Source organism: Hermetia illucens, chromosome 6 (assembly GCF_905115235.1).
Source record: "Hermetia illucens chromosome 6, iHerIll2.2.curated.20191125, whole genome shotgun sequence".
Taxonomy (NCBI): Eukaryota; Metazoa; Arthropoda; class Insecta; order Diptera; family Stratiomyidae; genus Hermetia; species Hermetia illucens.
Genome location: NC_051854.1, coordinates 1,524,620 through 1,538,813, shown reverse-complemented (window position 1 = coordinate 1,538,813; position 14,194 = coordinate 1,524,620). Strand labels below are relative to the sequence as shown.

General features: G+C 40.0%; 3 protein-coding genes across 5 annotated transcripts; all 3 read right to left on the bottom strand.

Moving 5' to 3' along the window:
• Nucleotides 1-87: 87 nt before the first annotated feature.
• On the bottom strand, nt 88-2,075 carry LOC119658713. Of its 3 annotated transcripts, none has more exons than XM_038066331.1 (2): nt 1,711-2,075; nt 88-1,102 (listed from the first exon to the last, which is right to left on the bottom strand). In XM_038066331.1, the coding sequence occupies exons 1-2, from the start codon at nt 1,742-1,744 to the stop codon at nt 798-800; spliced, it is 339 nt and encodes a 112-aa protein (XP_037922259.1). In that variant the 5' UTR covers nt 1,745-2,075; the 3' UTR covers nt 88-797. The 3 variants fall into 3 exon arrangements, with proteins under 3 accessions (XP_037922259.1, XP_037922257.1, XP_037922260.1); XM_038066329.1 differs by having other exon boundaries at nt 1,903-2,075; XM_038066332.1 differs by having other exon boundaries at nt 175-1,102; nt 1,841-2,075.
• A 3,712-nt stretch (nt 2,076-5,787) lies between these two features.
• On the bottom strand, nt 5,788-7,235 carry LOC119659392. The gene is made up of 2 exons (XM_038067453.1): nt 6,130-7,235; nt 5,788-6,020 (listed from the first exon to the last, which is right to left on the bottom strand). Exons 1-2 carry the CDS (start codon nt 7,190-7,192, stop codon nt 5,818-5,820), a joined length of 1,266 nt encoding a protein of 421 aa, XP_037923381.1. The 5' UTR covers nt 7,193-7,235; the 3' UTR covers nt 5,788-5,817.
• Nucleotides 7,236-10,298: 3,063 nt separating this feature from the next.
• Nucleotides 10,299-11,759, bottom strand: LOC119660411. Its single transcript, XM_038068950.1, has 2 exons — nt 10,640-11,759; nt 10,299-10,576 (listed from the first exon to the last, which is right to left on the bottom strand). Exons 1-2 carry the CDS (start codon nt 11,700-11,702, stop codon nt 10,374-10,376), a joined length of 1,266 nt encoding a protein of 421 aa, XP_037924878.1. The 5' UTR covers nt 11,703-11,759; the 3' UTR covers nt 10,299-10,373.
• Nucleotides 11,760-14,194: the final 2,435 nt, after the last annotated feature.

Below are 14,194 nucleotides of genomic sequence, written 5' to 3'. Positions count from 1 at the left end.
TAAAATTCGTTAGGAGAAACTGTGCAGATAACTAAGTAGCTCAGTCGTAATCAGCAACTATGAGCTGAAAATATAATCATATCAGCGCTTTATGTTTGATCAAAGAATTTACAGTTGATAGCTTTTTCCAAAAATGGGTCAAAATTTTTTATTTTGTCTTTACTGCCTGGATTAAGGGGGGAAAGCACATTAGAAGGGATATTTTAATGTATACTTTTGGTATTTTTTTAATGAAAAAAATTAATTGAACAAGTTTTGAGACTTTTTTTATTTTTTTTTTTATTATTCCGTCGAAAGTCGCGGCTCCTACTCTGTCCTGCTTTGCCCTCTTCTGTCCTCCCTTGTCCTGTGGTTTTAATGGAAAAAATTAATTGAACAAGTTTTGAGACTTTTTTTATTTTTTTTTTTATTATTCCGTCGAAAGTCGCGGCTCCTACTCTGTCCTGCTTTGCCCTCTTCTGTCCTCCCTTGTCCTCCTGTTTCCTCATCTGTCCTCCTCAGTCTTCCACAGTCCTCCTTTGTCCTCCTTGGTCCACCTCTGTTCTCATCTGCCCTCCTCTGTCCTCCTCTCTCCCCTCTCTGTCCTTCTCCTTTTCCTCATGAGCTTTTCGAGCATTTCCCGGCTGGGAGGTAGTTTCCAATGACAAGATACAATTTTTATTTCATTTGCTTTTGTTCATCACAATGCGGCGTTTCCTTTTAACTGTGACCTGCCATTCTGGTGGATGCCTCCTCCCTGTCACTTAAACGTTGTGCCAGCTTGTGGAGATTCAATTCCTTTCACAGTTAGGCAATTTTTACTGTCCTTCCCATTTATATAACTGAATTTGCGATAGTATCAGCTGTAGCACCAGCAACCCCTGTAGTGTCCTCCAGCGCGACTCTGCCTGTTCCAAAATCTTCGACGAATCTGCTAATGTTTGCCTTCGCGATATAACTGGCAAAAGTCTTCGTAGATTATCCTGAACTTTCTGATTACTATAAATTGCTTTTCGCAGACGCTTAGACCACTCTGAATTCTCCTCTAATAAGCAATTGAGGGATGCATCCTCCACCTCTTCATTGAGCATGAATGGTTGTGCAATTAACACCGAAAAAATTACTGAAAATCAAAAAAATTAATAAAAATAAACATGAAAATAAATCTTCCCTTTGAAACATCTAAAACATTAGAACAAAGTCAGAAAATTTTTGGAAATTTGAATTTTCTTTTAAACTCAGCGTAGAACGCTGGACAACATCCACAGGTTCTCCTTTGTCGTTGTATTTAAACATTGTATTATTGCACCATAGGTCTCCATGCGTTAAAACATTCAAATGATGTTTTCTCGGTTCCACTGCCTTCGCCCCATACTCCATGAATTTCGGCACAAGTTTCATCAGTTTTTCACCATACACTTCATATCCTTCCCATTCACGAACCATTCGAGCACATACCTCAAAATGTCCGGCCAAAAAAGGGGTAATTCCTTGATAGTATTTATTAAAAATGCCTCGATCAAACTTTCGACAAATAGTGGGATTATCCTGATCCACCAGGACTGATGCTCCATGCATTTTAGCCAACTTCATCAAGATCAATTTAGCGTGTTCTGAAAATCACGCGCTTTTAGATCCTCAAAAAAGATAATTCTATGGTCATAATCTATGATTACAACTCTAGGTACCAGGTCTTCGCGATAGCCAATGTCCGCTAGAATACTTCTGTACCTTGGGAATATTGTGCCATACATTTCAAGTTCATGGTTGTAGATGTTATATCCTTCCATCACTTGAGTTGCGATGGAGTCGGCTCCATTCTCCAGGGTGGACTTTAAAATATAACTTCCCGATTGGATACCTTTGCATTCATCACTTGTAAACTGCACTTGAATTTTGTCATAGCACCACAATAGTTATCACCTTTCGAGGATGCCCGAATTATCTCTAACTTCACGATTTCAAGCGCGTCTGCAACATATGGTTTAGTAAGCCAGGGTGGCTTATTATGAGATTCTTCCACATTTGAGCAAGTCATGTTCGAGCAACTCTTCAGGATCACGATAACCGAACAGGTTAGAATCAGTTTCCACCGGTTAAGTTTAAACAATTAGCACCACTACCGTTCGCAATTGTGGTTTTTATCTTATTATCTAATTTGTGCTGATCTGTCGTCCTTTGTTTTAACAGATAAGTGCAGTGCCTATTTAATTTGAAGGCCTAACCAAGATAAACAACTGATTGGTTAAAGCTTTTTGCCACATTGAGATAACATATAATAAAACTTTAGGAAGATAAGATATTGTAGATGATACTGGTTACATACTGGATGGCATGCGGTCACAGATACTAGTTATCAAAAACGACGGTATCGCTAGGTCTGATGGAGTTTTAATCACACAGATCAGTCAATGAATCGTGACCATGAATATATATATATATAGACCTCAGTCAATTGATAAAAATTGTAATACTCACTCTCGTGCATTAATACTGCAATATCTATAATCTGAATTGTCGTTGTGAAATTCATCGCCATAAACTCGTTACAATGTTGCCTTTGGACATGGAGTCTGTATGTACTGCATTGAATGGCTTGAACTCTTTTATCAAACCCCCCTCTAACCGGATGGACTGTTTTCTAACAAGACCGCATGGAGAATTTCTTGTAAGAATGCACTTTTACAAGTCCCTCACAAAGTGCTGCGACTCTATACCGGTTCCCTTAGAATTAAAACTACCTCGAATCCAATACCAATGTTGAGTTACACAATAAGGGATGAATTGGCTATACTCAATCCCAAGATACGCCTCCTTGGTATCTGATGAGATTATTCGTTAAATAGTCATCATTCCAACCTCGTGATTATGGAAACGTATTTACGGGCTCTATGTAAGCTCATTGCTGGCAACAGCAATTGACGGTCGCTGGTGTGGACCTTGGCCCCAGCAACCTACGTTGACCTGTTCAAATGCCCTCAAAAGCCTTAGTCCAAATCTATTTTTCCGCATATGGTATCTTATCGCCTTTGGTCCGGGTTATCCTTTCTTAATAATTCATTCATCGTGACAAAGAATATGCACATAGAGTTAGTCAGAATGTATAGCAACAATAGCAGCTGGAAAATAAATCCAAATGATGTTTGGAATCATAACGAACGAGGCAGGCATCGTGTTGCATCATATTCAACCAAGCAGTCCCCATTTCGGTGGACTATGGGAGGTCGGGGTTAAATCGGTAAAAAGCACCTGCGGAGAATCCCTCCTAACCATACAATAGCTGAACCGCCCACGCTCAAATCGAAGCATGTTTAAATAGCAAGCCCCATTGATTAACGATACAAACCACGGATATGCGTTCACTCCTTGGTATTTCCTAATCGAGAGCTCTGTCTTTACACTATCAGACGAAGCATCAAGATAACGCCAAGGAAGTAATTTTGGGACCCATGGTATCAAAAATACCTGTCCAGACTAGAGGAATGCCCAAAGTGGTTAAAGCCAATCACCAGTATGTAACTGCTATGCTGATATTGGTATAAACTGAGAATACTCTACCCACAAAATAGCTACTGGAATGGATAATCCATTTACATCCAGAGCATGATGGACTAGTGGTCAAATGATATAATAGTAAGTATCACAGGGGGACACCATAACCTGATACACGGTTAGTACAAATCCTGTGAAACGTCTCCTGTATTTTAACATGGACAGTTCTGCTATCGAATCAGTCCTCCACCTCCGAACGTGAAGGCGCCTTAGTTGATACCAGAGGTACATTACTGGTAAAATCCGCGCAAATGGTGTCGTAAGCAGACGACGTGGATATTCTTACCCGATCGAAGAAAGAGTTCAAGCAGTTCGAGTCAGCAGCGAGTGAAGTGAGGAGTCAGGGTCAATGAATCCAAAAGGAAATAGACGACCCAAACTCAAAAGGCAGCTGCTAGTGTGCAGAACATTGCAATGGACGATCATAATTTCGAACAAGTGGACCAATTCGTCTACCTAGAAACACTTCGAAGGAACGGAAACGAAAAACACGGAATCTAAAGGCGGATTACTACTGCTCATAAAGCATTTTATGTGGTCCTCGAGAAAAATTGACAAACGCAATAAACTACGAATCTACAAGATATCAATTCTTCCCATGGTGCTGTATGGATGCGAAACGTGCACCTTGACGCAAATATCGGAAAAGCCGATCGATGTCTTTGAGAGAAAAACCCTCCGAAAGATTTTCGGAGCCGTAAAGGAATTGGAATTGGAATTATTTGACAACCCACGAGCATCGACACTAGTCCGAACCCGGAAAACTGCAATGGGCTGGCTATATCGAACGAATATACGAGGGAACGATTCCGAAATAAGTGCTAAAGGCCAGAACCGATGACCAAGGCTCGATTTGGACTGTAACGCCATCGGAGAGAACACGATGGAGTATTTCGAGTAGCAACCATCAAATTGAGCAAAAACTAAGTTTATCAGTAAACGATGAATACCCGCGATAAGCTATAACACAGGTAGAAGCGGCCAATGGTCATGATCGCTACTAACAACCTTCTTTAAAGGGATTACAACCCTTGTTGGTGATCAACCATTTCACTGCGCTCCCATGGGCACCTATAATATTAGTAACCATTATATCACTTGCGCATGAAATCTAGCAGCTATCATTAACGTGAAAAATTTAAATAGAGATTTTTACTTTGAGGATCTAGGACAAGCGATAATAAATAGAAGGACATTTCAATTTAACATCCAAATTCCTTCGAGTGAAACTGAAAGTGACAATATTAAAATTCAAGAAGTAATTCAAAACATGACGAGTTTGTGTTAACGAGTATATAGCAATCAGATTAGCGATGGCATAAGTTACCACTACCACTTAGTACCCACGACAGCATTCAGCATCGATCAAGGTTAATTCAGTTGAAATCACGACAAAGTGGAAGGGTCAAGATCCCCCCTTCCAATTATCGCCCTCTTTAGGGTTAACGAAGAAGTCTATCAAGAGATAGAAAATCTCTCTTGAAACCAAGCCAACCTATCAAACACAGAATACTACCAAAGAAAGGTCATGTTGAAAGCAACTCAAATGCTAAATGCTACCAATAAACGAACCATAACCCAACTTTAGCACCTGAATATAGGTCTAAAAGAATACAGAAATCTAATCAACACGTTGCTGTGGCCATATCCACAAATATTGGAGGGGTAACCTGCTTCATCTGATCCACCAATTCGATATCCCTAAAAGCTGTATGTGGTCCTGGCCTACGCCATCGCCCCATCGAGGCAAGGTCCCTTTGCTAAGAGCCTAAACGTTCTGAAGAACCTACGCAACCAAGCCTATTCAAGATGGTTGCAGGAAACTAAGTTCCTTTTTTCAGATGTCATTTCAATGCATCCTTGAAATTAAATTACATGACCCCATGATGAAAAAGCCAATCGACCTAGTCAATACTTACCTACACAAAACGAGCATAGTGAAATGATTGACCAGTTGATATTCAGGTTATGCAAAGTTAAAATTGTTGTGAGCGCGAGTGCGAGCGTCTCAGGAAGTCATGGGGGGAGCTGGAGCGCATTTCAGGTAACCGTGAGCGATGGCGTATAGGTGTGGTTGACGTGCTGTAGCCCACCAAGGGATGATGAGCAACCATTTACCATTGTTGTTGCAAATTTATTTCATCAGCAGTGTAAAAAGTCCTCATTATTGTAATATTAATTCAAGTCCCAATTTTCAAATGCAATCAAAAACATACTCAAACAATTTTTTTTTCAGCTTTTTTTATATTTATTTTTATCTGCACTTAAAAACAACATCCTATATATTCAAGACTGGAGATCCAGTAGACCTCTCCTATCAAAAACTGGCAACAACCTTCGGAGATTATCCTGAACTTTTGGATTACTGAAAATTGCATAACGAAGTTGCATAGACTTTTCCGTATTCCCCTCTAAAAATCGATTGAGCGATGCATCCTCCACGATTTCATTGAGCATTACAGGTTGCGTAATTGTCAATGTGAAAAGCGCTGTAATGAAAAAGAAAAACATAAACATCAGAACAAATATTCAATTATCCTGAAAAAATCGAAATTTCATAACAAACTGGGAAACTACTTTTTTTTCTTCTGAACTCACCATAGAAAGCTGTTTCCATATATTCCATCCAAAATTGTTGAAGAGTGGGTATCTTTCCTTGGAATGCTAAATCCTCTAACGTTTTTCGTAAATTCAAATAGTAAAAGTGAACAAACTCCTCGATGTGATTAAACCGCAGATCCTCCACCAGAGATGAGTTTAAAAAGTAATGTAAATCCACAGTGGGAGATGCCCAACAGCTAAATTGGAAATCCAAAAGGACAACATCCACAGGTTCTCCTTTGTCATTGTATTTGAACATTGTATTATTGCACCACAAGTCTCCATGCGTTAAAACATTGAAATGATGTTTTCTCGGTTCCATAGCCCTCGTCCCATACTCCATAAATTTCGGGACAAGCTTCATCAATTTTTCACCATACACTTCATATCCTTCCCAATCACGAACCATTCGAGCGCATACCTCAAAATTCCCGGCAAAAAATGGAGTAAATCCTTGATTATGTTTATTGAAAATGCCTCGATCGAATTTCCGACACATTTTAGGGTTTTCTTGATCCAACAGGACTGATGCTGCGTGCATTTTTGCCACCTTCGACAAAATCATTTTAGCGTGTTCCGCATTGAAGCCCTTTTTTACATTGGGCATTAAAAAACCACGCGCTGTTAGATCCTCGAAAAAGATGCTTTTATGATCATAATCTATGGTTACAGTTCTAGGTACCAAGTCTTCACGATAGCCAATGGTTGCTAGAATATCTCTGAACTTTGGGAATATTGTGCCGTACATTTCAAGTTCATGGTTGTAGATGTTATATTCCTCCATTACATTAGTTGCAATGGAATCAGCAGCATCCTCTAATGTAGACTTTAGGACATAACTTCCCGATTGGATACCTTTGCATTCATCACTTGTGAACTGAACTCTAACTCTCGTCATAACACCACAATAATTATCACCTTTCGAGGATGCCGGAACTATTTCTAATTTCACTATTTCAAGGGAATTGTCTTTGATATATTTTCGGAGCGCATCTTGAACGTATTGCTCTGAAAGCCAGGACGGCTTATTAGAAGATTCTTCCACAATTGAGCAAGGCATGTTAAAGTATAATAGCACTTCACGATCAAGGCAACTAAAGAGATTAAAATCAGACACCATCGACCAAGAGCTTAAATATGATAGTTAGCGCCACTAACGTACGCATATGTTTACTATATTTTATCTTAATTATCTAATTTATTATATTCTGTCACTGATTTGGCGAGAACGTGTAGCGCCTATTTGAGTTAGAAATTTGCCCGAAGCAAACAGTTGATATGGAGAAAGTGCTTCGTCACAATCCAACAAAAATATATGTAAACCCTTCAATTGGACGTGGATTCCATATTTAGATAATACTTGGGAAGATAAGATATTGTAGATGATATATTTTATTTTTTATGCGAAAAAAATAGCTAACAGAATCAATTCAACCTCCTATAACATTGTATCCATTTTATCGAATGTAAAAATATATGCATATCAGGCTAAGGATTGTCTAATTTGCTGCTGGGGTTATTGGTGATGTCTCTGAGAAGCAACTGGCACTCGATGAGGATGATATGATATTGTTATCTTGACACCTGTACGCCTGGTCAATATTTCTCCTAAGAAGCTCTTCCGAAAAATCAATTTCATAGCGAAAATCGACTAAGTTGAAAATAAGCAGTCCTCACACGAGAAATTGCTTATTATCTCAAGCCCTTCCTTCGCCGCCTCGTTAAGCTTCTTTGAGGCCCACTTACCAAAATATATCCACATACATATATCATTCACATGAGCTTCCATCTGCGATCAATTTTTAAAGCAACATCCAATTAAGATACACTGGAATTTCACATTCAGATACCCCATAACAATGGTAATTTGAGAAGGGACAGTATCACTAAGAGATCTTCTTCAGTAAGACACTGGCCTTCCACAGGGTATGCCACTAAGGCCTACTTTTGGAAAGGCTTTTTGTTTTTTTTGATAAACATTAAAACATGGAAATCTTCATAAATACTACAAAATAAGACAGACGTCCTGATCTTCTAATAAACCGGATTTCTGCTCCTTCATGCTATATCTCCCGGGAAATTATATAATCCTTGTCAGAGAGAGAGAGAGAGAGTCAGCTGGACACCTCGTCACCGCGTCTAGTTGTTTTCTCTTCAGTGTCTGTTTTCTGAAGCCCAACATGTATCTAAACACTTCGCAACTACCAACCAAGCCTACTATGACAATGCCTTACCTTCGCCATGCGTTCCGCACATAACTTCAGGTTTACCATATATAGTTTTTCTATTCGGGTTTCTCAACAAGTTCTGGATCCTCCATTACTTTGCTGCTGGGACAGCCTTATATTCAAAACCATAGTCGTCAAATTTAACCTTGCAGAGAAAAACGTCAAGGTATCCGATGGATGGGCTGGATCAAATTCTTTAATCGGCACCAGTGATTTCAAATATCCACACCTTACAACATTCAGTTCTGCTTTGCTGATTTCAGACCAAGGTTTTCCAACCACTTCTTTGTTATAGTGTCTCTTCATTTGCAAAAACCTAGTCCACCTCTTCCAGATTGTCTGTAGTCTGTATGAGGGACGATGATCCAGCCAGAAAAGGTTATAGGAGCAGTATCTCAAGCAAAAAAGGGCAGAACCTCCCTCAGATGAAGCAATAGCATACACATAGGCAGCTGCGCAACGTCAGAATGATAACAGTTCCTTACTAACGCCTAGACCCTTTACGCGCTTAATGTTGATGTTGATCCGATGCACGGGCACGGGGGGACGAAGCGCCAGGGTATAGAACAGCGGTGGGAAGTGGAGCTTCGTTGGCGACGGGAAGATGTCACAAAGTGGGGCGGCTATTTTCCGATTCCCGACCTGCTGAGAAGGCTGCGGATATTGTACCGTTGAAGGGCCGACGGAGCGAGACAAGATTGGAGGCTTAGTGGATTGTAACTCGTCGCATAGGGTCTGCTGAATCAGAAATGCAAAGCCAATTGAAGCGACCTTATGTAGGAAGGCGTGGAAATAAAAACAACTCAGATTAAGAGATCTGTTGTACAGACTCCTGAGAAGATGTTGAGGCTACACTGTTAAGTACAATAGGAAGAATATTTCCAGAAGCCAAAGTCTCGTCGAACGAATTCCTAAGCCGCCACGATAGCGACGACTTAGTAGATCGTGGGATTTCTGGAACTGCACCAATGTTGCGATTCACGTTTTCGAGGATATTTAGTGATCGCGCTCAATCGAATTTTACTACTCCTTAGTCAAGTTTCACATAAATCCAACATTTGCCACGCTTGGTGAAACGTAGTTCGCAGCCTACTTTGTAGATCGTATCTCCTACTCGATTCGCCGGTCGTCCCTTTTCTCGCAAAATTACTCACTTCTAGATTCAGAGCGGATGATGTGCCCCTCACATTGCATCAGTGGCGATTTTATTCGCAGAGCGGTAATGGTGGTAGCAATCAGAAAGGGGTGGCATCTGATAAGAATATAGTCAGTCTATGTCTTACTGTTGGCACTATCGATTATTAGAAGAAGCGAGAGCCAATCATTCAAAGTTGACCAATACAAGCTCATTAGTGCCAAAAAAATCAGTGATGCAAGTCACGAGTCAATCAATCGCTATAGCGCCTTCACCAAAAGGAGGTTATTCTTAATGGAATCGTTGTCATGTACGTCACATATCTTTGCAATGGGTACCTGTTCCCCATGTTAACTTATGGCTCGTGGGTAGTAAGGGAACGAACATAATATTTACTTTATTTATTTACCAATCAACACCCCCAATTTTTTCGAAGGCGTAGAAATACTACTAAAAATTATTGGAACACAAAATTAAAAATTCCTTGAGAGGGGTGTGTTTCTAAGAAATCAGTTCTGTCCCGAGATAAGAGGTAGCGGTTCTAAGATGTTCAAAACTTGCCCTAATTTATCAAGAGAACGATTGCCGTAAGAATGGGATTGTCCCAAATTACAATATCTCCGCTAAGGTGAGAAAGTTCACTTTTCAGCTGTAATTTCTCGCAGGTTTCGGGAACGTATCCGTAACCATATCTTTACTGATTCCCTTAAACACCAGCTATGGAGAATTTTTGACACTCAACTCGCCATGTTCGTTAGTAAATCAGTAGAGTTATTAATTAAAGCAATTTAAATTTTTCTTCTCTTTGTATTTACTTCATTCAAATTATTTAAATTTAACCCTACGAAATTAATAATAGTTTTACATATCCTACACATTCAATCCTGGATATCCAGTAGGCCTCGCCTATCAAACACTGGCAATTGTCTTCGTAAATTACTCTGAATTTTTGGATTACTATAAATTGCATTGCGAAGTCGCATAGACCTTTCTGTATCCCCCTCCAGCAAACAATTGAATGATGCATCTTCTAGTTCTTCATTGAGCATTATTGCTTGTGGAATTAACGATGTGAAAAGAGCTGTAAATAAAAATATTAGTCCAAAAAAAACTTGCATTTCCTTAAATTTTTTTTCAAACTCACCATAGAAAGCTGTCTCCATATATTGCAACCAAAATTCCTGAAGGGTCGGTATCTTCCCTTGGAAACCTAAATCCTCCAATGATTTCCTCAAGTTCAAATAGTAAAACTGGACGAACTCCTCAATGTGATTTAACCAAAGACCCTCCGCAAGAGACGTATTAAAAAGGTAATGCAAATCAATAGTGGGCGATGCCCAACAGCTAAACTGGAAGTCCAAAAGGATAACATCCACAGGTTCTCCTTTGTCGTTATATTTGAACATTGTATTGTTGCACCATAAGTCTCCATGCGTCAAAACATTCAAATGATGTTTTCTCGGTTCCGTTGCCCTCTGTCCATATTCCGTCAATTTCGGCACGAGATTCATCAGCTTATCACCATACATCTCATATCCTTCCCAACCGCGAACCATTCGAGCACATACTTCAAGATTTCTCGTCATAAAAGGAGCAAATCCTTCATAATGTTTATTAAAAAGACCTCGATCGAACTTTCGACAAATTTTAGGGTTTTCTTGATCCAACAGAGCTGATGCTGCGTGCATTTTAGCCAACTTTATCAAGATTATTTTAACGTGTTCTGTGTTGAGACCTTTTTTCACATCCGCCATTTGAAAACCCCGCGCGGTTAGATCCTCGAAAAAAATACTTTTATGATCAAGGTCTATGGTCACAGTTCTGGGTACCAGGTCCTCACGATAGTCAATATTTTCTAGAATACTCCTGAGCTTTGGAAATATTGTGCCGTACATTTCAAGTTCATGGTTATAGACATTGTATCCCTCCATCACATGGACTGTGATGGTATCAGCTTCATCCTCGAAAGTTGACTTTAAAATGTAACTCCCTGACTGGATACCTTTGCATTCGTCACGTGTAAACTTAACTCGAATTCTCGTCATAACACCACAATAATTATCACCTTTCGAAGATGCCGGAACTATTTCTAATTTCACTATTTCGAGGGAACTGTCTTTGGTATATTTACGGAGCGCATCTTGAACGTACCGCTCAGAAAGCCAGGATGGTTTATTAGGAGATTCTTCGACACTTGAACAAGGCATATTCGAGTAACTTTTCACGATCAAAGCAACTCGACAAATTAAACTCAGATGCCTTTGGTTGAGAGTTTATATACTTAGCGCCACTATCAAACGCCGGTCTCTTTTTTATCTTGATTGTCTAATTTAAAATAATCTGTCTTTGTTTTTTAATCAGTTAACGTTATATCTATTTGATTTGAAAGTTTACCCGAAATAAACAATTGATATGGACAATGCGCTTCGTCATATTCAAATATAATATATTTAGATCCTTCAATTTAATGCGGGTTTCGTATTTACATTACACTTAGGGAGATAAAATATTGTAGACGATACCGCTTACAGATTTTATGCGATAAATCTGCGTGTGGCTACTGGAAGCAAACTGAGTCCATTTACCCTGTCGTAATATAGTATTCCTTTTGTCCAAAATGACGATTTCGCTATGTCTACCGAATACCATGCTGTTTTCGTTTCTTATCTTATACTTATCTTTCACAAATATCAACATTTTTTATTTATTTTCTGCATGTATTTCACAACGAGGCGTAACTCGCTTAATTCTCCTTTGCATAACTTGAAATACTTCAGTCAGGAGCATCCTTCGCGCTCCCATACCTAAAGAGAGCAAATCCAAAGTAGCTTTGACCTCAGAAATGTTCCACCTACCCGAGAAAGAGCAGCTCCTGACCCTGACCCTTCCAACACTTGAGCGAGATGAATTCGCATCGAGGAATACATTGACATGACATCCTACCTATCATTCTTGAACGCTTGACCGATGCCTCGGTTAAGACCCGTCGTGACAGATATTAATCTTAAAGAAACCTCCCCCAGTTGCTCAGACATTAGCGTCGAGAGAGCCACAGGGGACGTATCCCGAAGTCTCACGAATAAAAACAAACTGGACCATTCCCTCCTTGCACGGTTCGGCCCAAATCGGAATGTTCATAAGAGTCTATCGACAAATTTCTATATTATCGTGGAAATATCAGCCCGTTTTTCTCTCCAGAGCAATTTAAGAACTTGAGCGCTATATTTGGGAGCTGGATTTCCTACCATGTGGGAATATTTAATCCTTGCTGCGTCCTTGCAATTTCACCCTTCAGAGTAGACATGACAGTGGATGGCCGGATTCTAATAGCTGGTTCTGGCCACTATTGTTCTGGGACCATTGTGGATAAGGATTCTCGGCGAGCCAGTCTGTCAGCCTCGTCATTATCAGCGATGTTTAACCGCCCCGGCACCCACATCATGAGTATTTCGTTCAGTCGGCCAAGTTTCAGCAGCATCTGATGACAACTCCACACCAACTGGTTTGATATGTCGTTGCTGTTTAGTGCTGATAATGCTGCCCGAATGTCGGAACAGATTCGAATGGTACGACCCCTCCATTTTTGTTGCAGACATTCTTCTGCTGTCAATGAAATGGCATATATCTCCGCCTGGAATATGGTTGTCATTTTTCCGAAGGGTCGGACCAGTTCCATAATCAGATTCCCCGAGAACACCCCTGCGCCCGATCCGCCCTCCATGACTAACCCGTCGGTGAAGATTATCAAGCCTCTAATCTGAAAAGTTTCATGGCCATTTATCAACCATTCTTCTCTTTAGTGGTTACGATAGTATATGTCTTTTCAAAGACGAATCAGGAAACCATATGATCCGCCGGCATCAGAGCTACCGGATGTTTGTCAAGGAATTTCCAGATAGGTGCATGACCGTATAATTGGCCGCCTTTCTACGCTCCAATAGTATCGAGTCTATATGCGTCGTTGGCTGCTTTCCATTTCACCTCCGAGCGAATGGGGGGTAAATTTAAGATAGCTTCAAATGCCGCAGTCGGCGTAGTACTAACCTTCTCGCGTCATTAGTGCGGACGCAGTTTTGAAAATAGGTTAAGTAATGTTTTAATTAAATACAAAGCCAAGGAACGTTGTAAATTACAGTTTGTTTTTACACAATAAAGTTAATTACAGAGAAGTTCGGGTAGGCCAAACAATGTATAGCCACCCATTGTAATAATTCTAAGCTAGCTAAGCTAATTCTAAGCTACTTTTAAGCAAAATGTATCAGATGTAAGACACTAATTGGAAATAAATAAAATGAAAAATGAAAATGGCGTAGTACTCATTGCTCCACTCATACTTAGGCAACAAAGCCTCTGAATCTGCGTTAGCAACTTCCTGCTGATAGCAAAGTTCAGTCTCGACCACCAAACGATGCATGCGTACATCAAAATGGGGTTTCTTATGGATGTATTGTATACATCTAATATATCCATGTTGGTGAAATCCTTCGAAGAATTTTTGGCCCCCTACATGAGAAAGGACGAGCAATACCACTGTCTGGTTGTGTATAAAATGCGACTCAATAGGTTGCGGTGGGCGGGTCACTTAGTCCGTATAAGCAATATCTATGGTAGAAGAAAGGAAGACGAAACAGATCCTGACTCAGATGGAGCGATGGCATAGGCCAGGACGACAAATATCTTTTAAGGATATCGAATTAGT

Bases quoted from the DNA above. Each gene is read 5' to 3' on its own strand.
- LOC119659392 (XM_038067453.1), bottom strand. From the start codon at position 7,192: ATGCCTTGCTCAATTGTGGAAGAATCTTCTAATAAGCCGTCCTGGCTT. The intron at 6,021-6,129 runs GTGAGTTCAGAA...TTTTCATTACAG, and splicing joins TATGGAAACAGCTTTCTATG to CGCTTTTCACATTGACAATT.
- LOC119660411 (XM_038068950.1), bottom strand. From the start codon at position 11,702: ATGCCTTGTTCAAGTGTCGAAGAATCTCCTAATAAACCATCCTGGCTT. The intron at 10,577-10,639 runs GTGAGTTTGAAA...TTTTATTTACAG, and splicing joins TATGGAGACAGCTTTCTATG to CTCTTTTCACATCGTTAATT.
- LOC119658713 (XM_038066329.1), bottom strand. From the start codon at position 2,017: ATGACTTGCTCAAATGTGGAAGAATCTCATAATAAGCCACCCTGGCTT. The intron at 1,103-1,902 runs GTGATAACTATT...TTTGATTTTCAG, and splicing joins AATTCGGGCATCCTCGAAAG to TAATTTTTTCGGTGTTAATT.